Source organism: Oreochromis niloticus, linkage group LG4 (assembly GCF_001858045.2).
Source record: "Oreochromis niloticus isolate F11D_XX linkage group LG4, O_niloticus_UMD_NMBU, whole genome shotgun sequence".
NCBI classification, from domain to species: Eukaryota; Metazoa; Chordata; class Actinopteri; order Cichliformes; family Cichlidae; genus Oreochromis; species Oreochromis niloticus.
In genome coordinates this window covers 7,304,105-7,321,406 of record NC_031969.2, presented here as the reverse complement: position 1 = coordinate 7,321,406, position 17,302 = coordinate 7,304,105, and the positions used below count along the sequence as shown (strand labels likewise).

At 39.4% G+C, this 17,302-nt stretch overlaps 3 protein-coding genes across 3 annotated transcripts; all 3 read right to left on the bottom strand.

Annotated features, from left to right (window-relative positions):
* Positions 1-821: 821 nt before the first annotated feature.
* Positions 822-17,302, bottom strand: LOC109202006 (ferritin, middle subunit-like). The gene is made up of 5 exons (XM_019358241.2): positions 17,173-17,302; positions 2,466-2,638; positions 1,664-1,810; positions 1,359-1,484; positions 822-1,248 (listed from the first exon to the last, which is right to left on the bottom strand). The coding sequence occupies exons 2-5, from the start codon at positions 2,565-2,567 to the stop codon at positions 1,093-1,095; spliced, it is 531 nt and encodes a 176-aa protein (XP_019213786.1). The 5' UTR covers positions 2,568-2,638; positions 17,173-17,302; the 3' UTR covers positions 822-1,092.
* LOC109202005 (ferritin, middle subunit-like) lies at positions 7,845-9,539 on the bottom strand. The gene is made up of 4 exons (XM_019358240.2): positions 9,218-9,539; positions 8,665-8,811; positions 8,382-8,507; positions 7,845-8,271 (listed from the first exon to the last, which is right to left on the bottom strand). Exons 1-4 carry the CDS (start codon positions 9,317-9,319, stop codon positions 8,116-8,118), a joined length of 531 nt encoding a protein of 176 aa, XP_019213785.1. The 5' UTR covers positions 9,320-9,539; the 3' UTR covers positions 7,845-8,115.
* LOC109202003 (ferritin, middle subunit-like) lies at positions 15,598-17,287 on the bottom strand. Its single transcript, XM_019358238.1, has 4 exons — positions 17,000-17,287; positions 16,435-16,581; positions 16,135-16,260; positions 15,598-16,024 (listed from the first exon to the last, which is right to left on the bottom strand). Exons 1-4 carry the CDS (start codon positions 17,099-17,101, stop codon positions 15,869-15,871), a joined length of 531 nt encoding a protein of 176 aa, XP_019213783.1. The 5' UTR covers positions 17,102-17,287; the 3' UTR covers positions 15,598-15,868.

The window sequence follows — 17,302 nt, the reverse complement described above, 5'->3', positions numbered from 1 at the left end:
GGTACTTCTTGTTCTTCTTTACACTGTAGATAGTTCTTATGGACATGTTTGGGGTCTTTGTCGTGCTGCTGAATACATTTGGGGCCAAAAAAAATGATTTATATTTCTGAAAGCATTCTTTGTTTACATATTTTTTCTCACCTGCCTAAAACTTTTGCACAGTATTGTATGTTACTAATAATTCAGTATAACCACACACTGACAACTACTTCAGTACGGGTGTCCAACATAAACTCACACACATTTTAAATTCAGGAAATTAATAACAAAACAAAAAAAATGTAGTATAGCATGATACAATGTATGAATCAGAATAACAACTGCACAACTGCTAACACACTGTACAGTTAATTTCATTCATTCTTTTCTATTCTATATAGTTGTTGAGTTAATTTTAGATTAATAGTTTTTTGTTTGTTTGTTTTTTTAACTGTTAGGACTTGTTTTGCTGTTTGAGATGCGTTTTATGTATGTTTGTGATGAAGCGGCAAATGTGTTTTCATTTCATTTATAAATTCTGAACCAGTCTGGCCAATCTATGACATCTGGGATGACAGGTGCATTTCTGGCCATAGATATGGTGCTAACTGGATATGTTTTCTGTATGAGAAATTCAAATGTTATTCAGTAACATTTAAAATCTGATATGGCCTCACCTAAATTAGTTTGTACTTGTGTAATGTGTAGAAATATTAAATCAAAGACCTTCTGAGACAACATTTGTTAACACCATAATCTGACATAGTTGACAGAGTAATGAAGAAGCATTCAGTATTTGCTCTAATCAGTAAAATGAGTCACAGATGCAGACAGACCAAAGATCCAGCTCAAAATGTTTATTCAGATTAACAGATCAGAAACATCTCCAAATGTCAGACAGCTTAGAAGCAGAGCCATACCCTGATAACATCCATCTCTCTGTGTGACATTTCACACAAAAACACCACAACATACAAGAACTGATGCCAGCTTTAAAGTCAGGAAATCAGGACAGAAATCATTCTCAGTGAAACAGCTGGAGCAGAAGTGAGTTTACTTCAAAGCCTGTGTTGTTAACATGTTGACTCCAGGCTCACTTCTAGGTCTCGGCATTTAGCTCTTGTCACCCAGAGTGTGCTTGTCAAACAGGTACTCTGCCATCTTGTTGTTGTGGGCGTCCATGCGGGTCAGGTTAGTGATGTGGTCACCCAGCTTCTTGATTGACTTCACCTGCTCATCCAGGTAGTGGCTCTCCAGGAAGTCACACAGCTGGGAAAACAAACACAAATTACAGTTAACATTTGGTGATTTGTCAAACATACACAGCATGAACTAGTTCAGTCTTTAACCCCAAACTCTTCCCTCCTCCTCCCACTTACATGAGGGTCATCATGCTGAGAAGCCAGCTTGTGCAGGTCCAGCAGAGCCTGGTTGACTTTCTTCTCCAGCTGCAGAGCACACTGCATGGCCTCCAGCCCGCTGCCCCACTCATTACGCTCTGGTTTCTGCACAAGAAACAATTCTGTTAAAGACTGAACACTTGTTTTAAGCTTTGTGTACACATTACACACTAATGCAACAACGTTAAGAGAACAAGTGTCATAACACTGTTCATTAATCCCAGTTTCTGTGTTGGAGACACAGTCAGGTATGTCACAGTAGGACTAGATCAGTTTGTACACACCTTGATGTCCTGGAGTAAGATGCGACCTCCTCTCTTGTTCTGGAAGGACAGCAGCTTGTCAGCGTGCTCCCTCTCCTCATGGCTGTTCTCCTTGAAGAAGTGGGAGAAGCCTGGCAGGGCCACATCATCACGGTCAAAGTAGAAGGCCTGAGAAATCAGACACAGGTTATTAGTACACAGCAACAATTATTCTGGAAATCAAGCATTGTGACAAACAGTTGTGGAGACAGACTGTCATGATTCATGATGGACAGTTCAGCTGGTTTAGACTGAGATAACTGCTGAAATAGAGACTAAGACCCTGAATCTCATGTCCATTTACTCTTGCTGTTAGTTATTGCTGGCCAAACAATTTAAACTTGACACCCACCTACACAGAATCTTGCTCTGTGCAGGGTTGCTGCAAGTATGAATGGAGCAGCATATGCTCTCCAGGTCTTTTTTTCCATTAAACATACAATGAACTGAGAAAAATATATAACTGTCAAAACATCTTTTGAGATTTTTTGATTCATTTTCACATTGTGACCTTTAAACTTTCACCCGAGGTCCCAACTGAGTCTAAACTGAGTTTAAAAAAAAAGCTGGCAATTGTTAAAAAGCTGCATTAACAAAATACATCATAGTGTGCCACAATTAAATCCCTGTTCTGGCTGTGCCATTTAACTTTAATATTCATTATAAAATCATTTCAAATTTAAACAGCAAACAATGCCGTCATTTAAAAATAGTAAACATTCCTCTGCAGTAGATTCATCAGAAAAGAGTCTGTTTTGATGATGGACTTTTTCTGTGTTCTCACCATAGAAGTGTAGGTGTAAGAGGCAAACAGCTCCATGTTCACCATCCGGTTGATGGCGGCCTCGCAGTCGCGGTGGTAGTTCTGACGCACTTGGGACTCCATTTCGGCTGGCGTTTCTTGAGCTTTTTATTAACAAAAAACGGTACAAAAATAAAGCTTTACGTCGACTTTATCTGTAGCTGAAATGTAAAGTTGGACAAAGACAAGAAGTTCCGTTCAAACACTGTTGAAGCAAAAACTCCTCAAAGATTTCTCCCCTGGTATGAAACGGCACACTCGCGGGTCCCTGTGTTTATACTCCACGGAGGAGCTCGCGACAGATGTGACGTATGTTTCCACCAATCACTGAGCACAGGTATCTGTAACAACCGTGACACACAGGATGAAGTTGCATTTTCTTTTCTCCTCCTGATTCTTAGAAAACTCATCATTAACTTTAATGTTTAATGTGACCTGCTGGCAGATAGTCACGTGCGATGACAAAGCATTTTCTGTATTTCAACAAAGAACAAGCAAAATATTTAAAGATTAATCTCAAAACGCTAGATGAAGACTTCTTTTTGCACGAGTGATATGTACATGCACATGGTATGATATTCAATCATTTTTTTAAATATGTACAATACAAATCTTGAGCCAAACCTCATTTATTTTGTAACGCATGACTGTTGACTGTTGATAATGGTGTTTACCACAGTCCCAATAAGAGAATGAGGAAGAGACAGAGGAAGGTGAAATTCATGTGGTAGGAAAATTGATGGAGAGACATAATTAGGAGGGGACATATTCAAGGATTCAACTAAAATGAATGTCTCCTATAACCTCGAGCCACTCCTAATAGCTAAAGTGTAGCTTTTAATTATCACACGCTGCATTGCAGTGCATGCATATTATATGTATGCATGATATTTTCAGAGCAAAGTGCTCTATTGGGGTACTACGAGGTCTTTAAGATAAGATGGGCCTTATTATTAGAAGTATGCAGCTAAAACACAGTTTATGAGAAGACTGTTAAATTAGATTCGGGATTTAACAGTGTGCCAATAAAGAGAAGCCAGCATGGGAGAAATCTGCTCTCTTTTTCTAGCCACTGTCAGCACTCTCTGTTACACCACTAGTTTGACCAGGACTTATTTCAAGGACACAGAAGAGTCACAGTTAGCAGTTTATTTGCAGCAATGAAGTCGACACGAAAAAGGACAAAGCAGACTAGCTTTACACCATCACTCTGGTATAGAATGTTTCTAATTTTAGAAATATTAGGCAAATACATGAAAGCAGTCCTACATAGTTATTTAATATTCACACTGAAGGAAATATCCTGGTCACAAATAACTCAAAGAAACTTTTAGATCACCCAGGTCTTTTTGTCTTTAACACATTCCTGCAATGTAACTAATTAGTGTGTGTCATCTGGTTTCACGGATAGATAAAGTTGGGTATCTGCATAGCAGTGAAAATGTATGCTATCCCTTTTTATAACGCTGCCTAAGGGAAGCATGTATAATGGAAAAAGTATTGGTCCTAGCAAAGAACCCTGTGGAACTCCATAATTAATCTTCCTTAACCTCCCAAGACCTGAACTCTTTCATGACATGCATTTTTAATTTCTCTTTGCTATTTGGGCTGATTGGGACCTGATGAATGCAAAAACAAAGAATTACGTGATTTTTTTTTTTTACCTGATTTTTGTTTCCGAGAAAAATGGCAGTATAATGTCCTCATAATAGGATATCAGGCCCTTGTAGAGCAAAATTTAGTATTTTGGTCTAGACAACCCAAAATGTGATGTCCATATATGTGGACGCCAGGTCCTAGGAGGTTCAATTAATTTCTGAATCCTTCAGTATAACTGGTTTACTTTTTTAAAAAAATTATTGCCCATTCCATCAAAGTCTCTTACGTCACAAAGAATTGGTAATACTATCCTACACCATGCACATGTAGAAGGGGGGTGGGAGGCATCTGCCCCTTTCGTGGTGGGTGCCCCAAGTGCCCTTTTCTTAAGGCTTTTTTTTTTTTTCACTTTTTAAAAAAAAAAAAAATGTGTGCATGTGGAGTCCTGTCTGTGCCCCTCAACAATAACATTGGCCTATTAATAACAATTTTGCTCAAATAAAATGATCTTGCTTGCGTCGGTCACATAATGACCATTAACCAATGCTCAACCTTGACGGCTGAGCACACTGGTTCCGAGCTTGCAACCAGCTCACAAAGAGCATGCGCATTTTTGGGCGTCTGGACGGTGCAGAGTTGTCAGAGAAACACAAAAATTTATTGGGAGACACAAACTGATGCAACAGAAACCAGTAAGTAGGGTGTACAGCGCATATTACAGTCTATAGCTCACAGGAGTATTAGGTTAATATGTACACATTAGCAAGTTTTCTTGTGCAACTGATGAATTGAAACAAATGAGCATGCTGTGTGCGCAACAGCGCAACAAAAATTACCTGTCCTTTTATTAACTGCACAAGAAGTGGTGGTCATTAGCTGCAAGCTAACTTGGTAAAGGTATCATGGGTCTATAGCTCTGCCCACCAGTTTAGGGAACATATTTAGTTTTAAAGTAAGTTACAGGGCTTTTCCCTGCCTTTCTGGAGGGCTTACATTTCACTAAAAACTCTAATATGTATATCCATAATTATGGATTATTATGATTACAATATTAATAAAACACACACGATTTTTTCATGAAAATACATTAAGAAACAGATTATATTACATTTATATTTAAAATGTTATACTGTGTTAGCTATAAAAAAGTAATTGTTCCTTTTTGTATTGAGTTTATCAATTTTTAATTTTGGTATTCCTCCACACTTTGTTTTTTTTTCCTTAAAAAAACCAAACATGGAACAATGTCCATTAGACAAGAGAAGATTTTTGGTCATAATGAACAGCAGCATGTTTGGAGAAAAGCAGCCGCAGCATATCAGCAGAAACACCTCGTACCAAGTGTCACGCACTGTGGTGAAGGGTTGATGATGTTCCAGCCACAGGACCTGGACATTCTGCAGCCATTGAGTCAAATATGAGGCCAACAGTTCGAAACCTAAAGATTGGCCCAAACTAGGTCAGGCAACAGGGTAGGGAGACAACAGGTAAAACAGTATGAAATCATAACATTTACCTGGGATTTTTTTTAAAAAACATTACATTTTTTTAAAGCATTTTTTCTATGCAAGTGTGCAAAGTTGTGGCTGTTGAGACATTTTGGTCAGAATTTTAATCATGGATAATTTCCAAAACATGGATATAAAACTGAGCAAACACCTGGATTTTCAAGAGAAGAGTGAGAGATGATTTCTTTCTGATGTGATTTTATTTCTAGATGACATTAATACCAGTGAATAAAATGACTACAGATCTTTCTTTGAGTTTATTTAATTCCTGAAAATAAATGACAAAACAATACAAATGCAGTGTAGCATGATATGATGTATGAATCAGTATCAGCAACACAACTGACAGAAAACTGTTCGACTCATTTCAGTTGTTCTTCTATATTTGGAAGTAAACTTGGCTAGTGTTTTGTTCTGTGATTACTGAATAAGGCACAAGGTAAAAAAAAATTGTAGGCTGTAATCTGAAACACCTTTAGTTCATTTTTGATTTTACTTGCTTTAAAGACGTTAACAGAAACTGAGCGTCTCCAGTAGATGGCGATGGTGCATTACAAAAGTAATGTGCATAACAAGGCAAACAAAGATTTGTACCAAAAAAGAAAGACCCACCAAAGATCCATCATAGTACAACATCACATGTCCACTTGATCCATATATTCATGTTAGTTATTGGCTGTTATATTTAGATCTTAACGTGAAGTAATATACTTTTGCTGTTTGGGATGTGTGGTGCTTCACTGAAAAAAAAGCCATGTTGGATTTACTTAATTCAATAGTGGACACTGGTTGCACACAACTGTTTTACTTTGGCAGAAACTTAAACAACTGAGTTCAATCAACACAACTTATTCATATTCAATAAACCTGTGCATTTTGTGTTGATAAAACACAATTGAAACATGTTTAGATGAAGTAAGGTGAGCTCTTGGGATATTTTAATCCTTTGCAATGTTGTCATTTTATTTCAACACTATTCAATAGATTTTAGCCCATTACTACTCGGTCACTTAAATACTACATGTTGTCTTCATATTACATAATATTCAACAAAGTTTAGAGTCTGGTTAACATAAGAATTGAATGGATCTATTGAACAACTACCATCCTCCTATCTTTATCCGGGTTGCAGGGGGGCTGGGGCATAACCCAGAAGTGATAGGGTAAGAGGCAGGGTACACCCTGGACAGCTCACCAGTCTATCACAGAGACAAACAACCATTTGCACTCACATTCGCAGGTAATTTAGAATCACCAATTAACCTAACTCTAACAACTGCATGACTTTTAACCCTGGGAGGAAACCAGAATACCCAGAGAGAAACCAGTGCAAACTAGCCAGATTGTGGATTTGAACCCAGGACCTTCTTGCTGTGAGGCAACAGCGCTAACAAAACTAGGAAAGCTATGATTTCAAGGCTTGATGCAGAATTTTCTGTACATTTTTATCCTTGACAGGTTAAACCTCAATAAATAGCGATACCATACACATGATGTGTGTGTAGTTGTCTGCCTCTTATAACTCCAGTGATTTTCCTGCAGTTTAAAATCTCGTGCGATCTTGTGAATTTCATGAGTCCAGCAACTAACCACTCTTACTAGAGTGTATAATGTCATCTCAACAAGAACAAATTAAGTTGAATTTCATACAGATCATACATGATTTAATTACATTCAAGATGGAAACATGAAATTAGTGTTCAAATTACAAGGTGGACTTTTTTTTAATGTAACAACCACAAAAGTAGAGGTGGCTGCTCGACTTGACTGAGATGGATGCCCTCCTCAAACCACGAGCCAAAGCGCGCAAGACTGAAATCCCATGCGGTGTCGCGAGACTTAACACTGCTATATTATTGACTTCACTCGAACATGATATGAACAATTTAATCTACCCTCTCTGCATATCATGTAGTTTCTACACTATATAATTACACTTAAAGCATGAGGCAATTGTGTTAAATGTACGCAAGATGCTTACATAAATCCAAGAGATGGCCAATCCCTTTTTTCCCCCCCAGTGTTGTTGAAGCTGCCATAGCAATGTCCTGCAAATCCAGTAATATTTACATCTGATATGGCCTTGTTTGTATTTGTGCTAATGTGTAGCAATATTAAATGAAACACCTGAGATCTTTAACAAAATAATCTGACAAAGTCAGTAATGAAGTTGTAATTTAGTCTTTAGACTGACTGCTTCAACCAATCAGTAAAATGAGTCCGGAGTGAGTCACAGATGCAGACAGACCAAAGATCCAGCACAAAATGTTTATTTAGATTAACAGATCAGAAACATTTCCAAATGTCAGACAGCTTAGAAGCAGAGCCATACCCTGATAACATCCATCTCTCCATGTGACATTTCACACAAAAACACCACAACATACAAGAACTGATGCCAGCTTTAAAGTCAGGAAATCAGGACAGAAATCATTCTCAGTGAAACAGCTGGAGCAGAAGTGAGTTTACTTCAAAGCCTGTGTTGTTAACATGTTGACTCCAGGCTCACTTCTAGGTCTCGGCATTTAGCTCTTGTCACCCAGAGTGTGCTTGTCAAACAGGTACTCTGCCATCTTGTTGTTGTGGGCGTCCATGCGGGTGAGGTTAGTGATGTGGTCACCCAGCTTCTTGATGGACTTCACCTGCTCATCCAGGTAGTGGCTCTCCAGGAAGTCACACAGCTGGGAAAACAAACACAAATTACAGTTAACATTTGGTGATTTGTCAAACATACACAGCATGAACTAGTTCAGTGTTTAACCCCAAACTCTTCCCTCCTCCTCCCACTTACATGAGGGTCATTATGCTGAGAAGCCAGCTTGTGCAGGTCCAGCAGAGCCTGGTTGACATTCTTCTCCAGCTGCAGAGCACACTGCATGGCCTCCAGCCCGCCGCCCCACTCGTCACGCTCTGGTTTCTGCACAACACACACAGAACTTGTTTTAAGCTTTGTACACATTACACTATGCAACAACGTGAAGAGAACAAGTGTCATAACACTGCTCATTAATCCCAGTTTCTGTGTTGGAGACAGTCAGCTATGTCACAGCAGGACTAGATCAGTTTGTACACACCTTGATGTCCTGGAGTAAGATGCGACCTCCTCTCTTGTTCTGGAAGGACAGCAGCTTGTCAGCGTGCTCCCTCTCCTCATGGCTGTTCTCCTTGAAGAAGTGGGAGAAGCCTGGCAGGGCCACATCATCACGGTCAAAGTAGAAGGCCTGAGAAATCAGACACAGGTTATTAGCACACAGCAACAATTATTCTACAAATAAAGCATCGTGACAAACAAACATGATTCATCACCAATAGTTTAGCCAGTTTAGACCGAGATAACTGCTGAATTAGAGACTAAAGAAAAGCCAAACTAAGCATGACGCAGCATTTGTGTTTTTCAGTGATGTGTTTGGGGTGAAAATACACTCAGTATCTGGCAACCTGCCCATCTGTGATAAACAACCAACTAAGAAGTCGCTACTGAAATCATGCATTACTGAATTTAGCAACAACATACCCAACTTTACATTTAACGACTCCATTCCCCTGGTCTCTTTTGTCTAGCATTAAGGTAACATAGCTTGAGATTAAGGTTATTATATACATCAGTATCACACGAAGTGTTCTCACCATAGAAGTGTAGGTGTAAGAAGCAAACAGCTCCATGTTCACCATCTGGTTGATGGCGGCCTCGCAGTCGCGGTGGTAGTTCTGACGCACTTGGGACTCCATTTCGGCTGGCGTTTCTTGTGCTTTTTATTAACAAAAAACGGTGCAAAAATAAAGCTTTACGTCGACTTTATCTGTAGTGTTCAAGTAGAAAAGGATTTTTGCTTCCGAAGTGCAGCGTAGCTGAAATGTAAAGCGGGACGAAGACAAGAAGTTCCGTTCAAACACTGTTGAAGCAAGAACTCCTCAAAGATCGCTCCCCTGGTATGAAACAGCACAGTCGCGGGTCCCTGAATTTATACTTCACGGAGGAGCTCGCGACAGACATGACGTATGTTTCCACCAATCACTGAGCCGAGGTGTCTGTACCAACTTTGACACGCAGCATGAAGTTGCATTTTTTCTCCTCCTGATTCGTATAGATCCCATCATTAAGTTTAATGTTTAATTTGACCTGCTGGGAGATATTCAGGTGCAATGAAGTATTTTCCGTATTTCAACAGGTAACAAGCAACATAGATAAAATATGTAAAGCTCTCAAAATACTTAGAGAGCTTTCAAAATAGACTTCCTGATCGACATGAGAGCCGATAGACACACGCACATGGTACGATATGAATTTATTTGTTTAATACTGTTCAAAACGTTTAAGCCAAAGCTCATTTATATTGCTTCCAATATGCCAGACCTTCCTCTAATGTTTAAATAGCAATATTTCCCCAGCCTTTTCAAGGGCTTTTAAGCTTTAAGTTTTAATATGGAGACTGGTGGCTTTTTCACTCATTTTCATTCCTCTGAATCATTCATGCATAAAAAAGGAACAAATCTCAAGTGATGAATCAGTCTTGTGTCTACACATTACAGAGAACTTAGCAAAGAACCTATTTTAAATTATAGCTTTAGGCACTTTGTTCCTAGCAGTGTGTAACAAAGGACATAATTTATTTCAATTTCTTTAGTTGAATCTACCAGCAGTCCCAAAAATAACACAGATTAACAGACATAAAATATAATTTTTCTCCTCCATCAACATCTATCTTTTGGTGCCACGTTAGTAGGCTGCCTGTTTCAGCAGCTCTTACTCAGCACCTGTGTGGTACCATTACCAAAGATCACACATCCAAAAGACCTCAGCAACTACGAGCTGGTAGCACTGACCTCGCATCTGAAGAAGACCCTCCTACAGGCTGGTACTGAAGCATCTTCAGCCCCGGTTAGGTCTTCATTGAATCCACTACAATAGCCTATCAGTCTAGCACTGGGGTGGATGATGTCATCAGCTACCTCCTGCATCGAGGTCGTCCACCTGGAGAAGCCTGGAAGCACTGTTAGGCTAATGTTCTTTCTCTAGCTCCTCCAGTGCTTTTAACCCCATCCAGCATGGACTTGTGAGGGACAAGCAGTCAGGGTTGGACCACCACGTGTCCCAATGGATATTGGACTACGTCACTGGCTGCCCACAGTATGTGAGGATGCAAGGCTGTGTCTCTGACAGACTGGTCTTCAGTACAGGGGCCCTATAGAGAACTGTGCTGGCACTGTTCCTGTTCACTCTCTACACTGCAGACAATCAACCACTTAGACTGCCATCTGCAAAAGTTCTCTGATGACTCTGCCATAGTTGGCCTCATTACAAGTGAGGATGAATCAGAATACAGACAGTGGACTCAGGAGTTTGTGGACTAGTGCCAGTGGAACCATCTCCTGATCAACACGGGAAAACCAGGAGCTGGTGGTGGATTTCCAGAGGTGCAGACCCACCACACCGACACCAGTGAACATCTAGGGAACTGACATTGACATAGTGGATTCTTACAAGTCTCTGAGTCCCTCACCCAGTCGTTTTGAAGAGCTTGTCCAAACTGATAGAATTTTGATCACTCCTAGTCATGGACTGACCTCCCCGGAGCTCAACCTAAACATTACTGAAGCAGTGTAAGAGTACAGAACAAAAAGAAGCCAACAAAGAAGAGCTTTGCATGTCCTTCAAGAAGCCTGGAGAACAATTCCTAAAAACTACATAAAGAAATGACAAGAATGCTGTCTACGAGAGTTCAGACTATGGTATATAGAATATGTAGAATAAAGGTTTTCATACCAAAATATTGACTTTAAAGCTTGGTAAAAATGTGAAAACTGGATTTCATATATGTATGCAGATGTTCCAGTACATCTTTGTACGTCCCTTTTTTGTGGCGAAATATAAAGGACAGGTGCCTCAGGACTTTGGGTATATTCAGGACTTTACTGTGCTGTATAAAAGCTAGATTATTTGAGTTAACACTGGCCTAGTACATAAAACCTGCACAAACCGAAGCTGATTCAGCTGATGTAAAACATGACATCCAAAAACTGCTGATAATGGTGTTTACAACCAAAATGTTTTTTATTGCATTCCTCAACACCACAGCACTGCTGACAGGAATTATGTGCAGTAGTAGAGTTTCTCAGGCTGAAGCATTGCTAATGCTGAGTGAAAAAAACCCCAAAGAAATGTATTTTTATATACTTTTATATCAGTCTATTTATGTAAAAGTAGCTTTTTCAATATACCCTTCAAGAATATCATTGGAGCAGAGGTATGTAAAACACATTTGAAGATTATTCAAGTGTGCTACAATCTCAGATACTTAATTCATCCATTCTCTTCTGCTTAGCCTTTTTCAGGGTTGCCTAGGATAGGCTTTTTCAGAGCCTATCCTAGGTGTCTTAGGGCGAGAGGCAGGCTACACCCTGGACAGGTCGCCAGTCTGTTGCATGGCTAACACATAGACACAGACAACCATTCACACTCACATTCAATTTAGAGTTTCCAATGAACCTATCCCCACTAACTACATGTCTTTGGACTGTAGGAGGAAGCCCGAAGTACCCAGACAGAACCCATGCAAACACGGGAAGAACATGCAAACTCAACACAGAAAGACCCTGGCCTGATGGTGGAATTGAACTCATGACCTTCTTGCTGTGAGCCAACCACCATGACACCGTGCTGCCCTACCCCTGAATTTACTTACTTAACTTGATCTGTACCAGGAACTCAAGAACTTCTGATTTGAGTTCTTTTTTCCTCTTGTTTCTGTACCAGCCAATCACCACCTCACTCAAGACGTCATACTCATCTTAGACTAATTATTATCTTTATGCACATTAATATGGAAGCCTTTTGGCTTAACATGTCATTTCACACACAGTGGGAGTCTTGGAGACCAACAATGCTCATCTACAAAATATGTCTCAGAACAGGTTCGTTCTCAAACACACCAAAGGTATTCCGACAATTTTTTTTAGCATAGCTGCAAGAGTTTGAAAGCAGATAACATCATTATGTAACACGTTCCTCAATCAAGGAAGCAGCACTTGTTTTTCCATAGAAATCAGTTGTACTAAAAATATCACAGAATGTACTGAAAGTGTCAGAGCTATAAGTATGATGTGATGTTTCTGAGATATTAATACTGCTGCATTATGTGTATGTTGCATTTTATGTCTTAAGTGGATCTTCTTTTAAAAGTGTTTTTATCTATTTGATGTAATAATGAGCAGTTTGATCAACAGCGATGCGTCATAGTCATCATATTCATCCTGTTTGTAGCACTACTGTCCAGTCAGGATCAGATATCTATAAGAGGTGTTTTCCATGAGCTCAGAAAAAAACTTTAAAAAGTCTTTATATGTTTTAAGAAAAGGGAAATGTTCATTCTATAAGGAAAAACACAAATCAAGTAATTTTAAATCATGACAATTGGAAAAAAATGGTTTTCATTAGACAGCAGGGGTAAGAAAATTGCAAGCTGAAAAGACATAAAACAGTTAAATAAATACACTACTATAACGTAGTTAAGTAGAAGTATAAAGTACTATAAATTAAATAAAAAATAAAGTACAAGTGCTTCCATGTTTGGAAAAGATATATAAGTACACTAAAAGAAAACTTAATTGCATGTCAATTTTCAATGTAATTTTATTCATAGGTAAATTTGTAAAATGTTCCATCAGGTCAAATGAAATTTACTGGTATACTTTCAGTTCATACCCAGCACATTTTCCTCAGTGATTAATTATAAATAAACCATTAATGTACTCAAAATTATTGCCTTGTGTTTATTATGGGTTTTTCTGTTTCTGTTTGTTTTCACTGTATGTTCCAACACTGCCAACAGAAACATCTGTTTCCATATGAGACAGCTTTTGTTGTCATCCTGCATGAGGATCTGTTAACGTTAGTAAAACATTATCACAGTATGGACAACAATCTCATAGCTTAGTATTCTGTGAAAATGGAGGACACCACAGAGGTCAAGATAAGAATGGACGAGCTAAAGACAGATCCAGAGTCAGTTTACAGTCAACACTGAACTAAAAACTATAAGATGTCCAATCCAATCCTTCTTTATTTATAAAGCACTTTAAAATACCCAGCACAGGACCAAAGTGCTGTACAGTAAATAAGTTACGAACAATAGAATACAACAAAACAGTAAAAATAAAACACATGATACGTAAAAAGTTACAACAGCATAGAATCAACTAAAACAACTAAAATAAAACTAAAAACCAATATCTCACAAGGAGTTAAAGGCCGGGTGAATAGATGGGTTTTCAGGAGTGATTTAGAAACAGGTAGGGAAGTGGCCTGTTGATATCTCTAAAGGCAGATCGTTCCACAGTTTTGGAGCTGCTACAGCAAAAGCACGATCTCCTCGAGGTTTACGCTCAGTCCTGCGTACATTTAGGAGCAGCTGATCAGCTGACTTGAGAGAGCAGGTGGGTGTATAAGGCTGTAGCAGCTCAGAGAGATAAGATGGGGCTAGGCCAGGGCTTGAAAAGCAAATAAAAGAATTTTAAAATGAATCCTAAAATGAATGGGCAGCTAGTGAAGTGAAGCTAAAATAGGGGAAATGTACTCAAAGTTTGGAGTGCCAGTTAAAAGACAAGCTGCAGCATTTCGCACCCTCTGTAAATGAGTAATGTATGAATCACTGATCCCTATATAAAGTGCATTACAGTAATCCAGCCGAGTGCTAACAAAGGCGTGGATAACTGTCTCAAAGTGCTTCTGTGACAGCATTGGCTTTATTTTAGCCAGCTGCCTGAGCTGAAAGAAGCTTGATTTTACGACTGCCTTAATCCGACTGTCAAGCTTTAGTTCAGAGTCCACTTCGAGCCCCAGGTTTGTGACAGTTGGCTTATTAAACTGGGCCAAAGTATCTAAATACACGTTGGGGGTCAAAAACCAAAAACCATCACCTCAGTTTTCTTGTCTTTAAATTTTAAAAAGTTAAGAGATATCCAAACTTTAATGTCATCAAGACACTGAAGTAATGGCTGTATGGAATAAGTGTCTGTTTTCTGACAGGCATCAGCATAAAAGTGAAATGCAATGCTGTGCTTTCTCAGTATAGAACCAAGAGGGAGCAGATATAAAGAAAAGAGGAGGGGGCCTAGAACTGTCCTTCGTTACCCATCAAGTAGCTACAGTTGCCTTATTTTCAGCAGTCTCGTACATTAAAAAATGGACAGAGCAATTCAGACATATTTAAATGTAGTTTGTGTGTAGATGTAACATCTTGAAAAATGTTCACATTGTTTTGTAATTTCAAAATAAGGGTAAATACAGTTTAGGCAGGCTGTAATCTAAAACACTTTTAATACCTTTTTAACTTTGTTTAGATAAATGAACATTTAATTTCATTCATTCAGGAATTGATTTCAATGTGCAGTACAGAGCTTTTACAGTAGATGGCCATGGTACGTCAAAAAGCCCTATGCACAACCCAAACATACAGATTTAAATCAAATGAAACCATTTTAGCAAGGTAGTGGGCCACGTGTCCACTTGTTAGCATATTTCCATGTTATTTATTGGCCGTTTCTATATATTTAACTTTATTATGAATTAATATCATTTTGCATGCGTGGTTCTTGTCAGTGTTGAAGCTACGATGAAATTGTAATTTCCCGCGAGGGAATAAAGAACCTGAAGCAATTTGGGTATTCTCTGACTTCTGGCATGAAAAAGGCATTTTTATTCAACGACCTCCTGCTCACAGGATATTTTCTCTAAACACTTTCTGGCAGGGTAGAGAAATCCTATATCAGCAGTTTCTGAAATACTTGGACCAGCCCATCTGACACCACATTCATTCTGAAGCCATTTGAACTGAAACTGTATACTTGAATGCGTTGATTGGCTGTTGAATAGGCATACTTTGTAAGTTGTGTTATCATGTAGAATTGAAGACCTGAGGGGAACTTCGTCAATCTGACAGAGCAGTTGGTCTAAACTATCAGTAAAATGAATCATGATGAGTGGGTCACAGATGCAGACAGACCAAAGATCCAGCTCAAAATGTTTATTCAGATTAACAGATCAGAAACATCTCCAAATGTCAGACAGCTTAGAAGCAGAGCCATACCCTGATAACATCCATCTCTCCATGTGACATTTCACACAAAAACACCACAACATACAAGAACTGATGCCAGCTTTAAAGTCAGGAAATCAGGACAGAAATCATTCTCAGTGAAACAGCTGGAGCAGAAGTGAGTTTACTTCAAAGCCTGTGTTGTTAACATGTTGACTCCAGGCTCACTTCTAGGTCTCGGCATTTAGCTCTTGTCACCCAGAGTGTGCTTGTCAAACAGGTACTCTGCCATCTTGTTGTTGTGGGCATCCATGCGGGTGAGGTTAGTGATGTGGTCACCCAGCTTCTTGATGGACTTCACCTGCTCATCCAGGTAGTGGCTCTCCAGGAAGTCACACAGCTAGGAAAACAAACACAAAATACAGTAAACATTTGGTGATTTGTCAAACATGCACAGCATGAACTAGTTCAGTGTTTAACCCCAAACTCTTCCCTCCTCCTCCCACTTACATGAGGGTCATTATGCTGAGAAGCCAGCTTGTGCAGGTCCAGCAGAGCCTGGTTGACATTCTTCTCCAGCTGCAGAGCACACTGCATGGCCTCCAGCCCGCTGCCCCACTCGTCACGCTCTGGTTTCTGCACAAGAAACACAATTCTGTTAAAAACTGAACTCTTGTTTTAAGCTTTGTACACATTACACTATGCAACAACGTGAAGAGAACAAGTGTCATAACACTGCTCATTAATCCCAGTTTCTGTGTTGGAGACAGTCAGCTATGTCACAGCAGGACTAGATCAGTTTGTACACACCTTGATGTCCTGGAGTAAGATGCGACCTCCTCTCTTGTTCTGGAAGGACAGCAGCTTGTCAGCGTGCTCCCTCTCCTCATGGCTGTTCTCCTTGAAGAAGTGGGAGAAGCCTGGCAGGGCCACATCATCACGGTCAAAGTAGAAGGCCTGAGAAATCAGACACAGGTTATTAGCACACAGCAACAATTATTCTGCAAATAAAGCATCGTGACAAACAGTTATGGAGACAGACATGATTCATCACCAATAGTTTAGCCAGTTTAGACCGAGATAACATCTGAATTAGAGACTAAAGAAAAGCCAAACTAAGCATGACGCAGCATTTTTTTTTTTTCAGTGATGTGTTTGGGGTGAAAATACACTCAGTATCTGGCAACCTGCCCATCTGTGATAAACAACCAACAAACGAGCTGCTACTGAAATCATGCATTACTGGATTTAGCGACAACATAACCAACTTTACATTTAACGACTCCATTCCCCTGGTCTCTTTGTCTAGCATTAAGGTAACATAGCTTGAGATTAAGGTTATTATATACATCAGTATCACATGAAGTGTTCTCACCATAGAAGTGTAGGTGTAAGAGGCAAACAGCTCCATGTTCACCATCTGGTTGATGGCGGCCTCGCAGTCGCGGTGGTAGTTCTGACGCACTTGGGACTCCATTTCGGCTGGCGTTTCTTGAGCTGTTTATTAACAAAAAACGGTACAAAAATAAAGCTTTACGTCGACTTTATCTGTAGTGTTCAAGTAGAAAAGGATTTTTGCTTCCGAAGTGCAGCGTAGCTGAAATGTAAAGCGGGACGAAGACAAGAAGTTCCGTTCAAACACTGTTGAAGCAAGAACTACCCTGGTATGAAGCGGCAT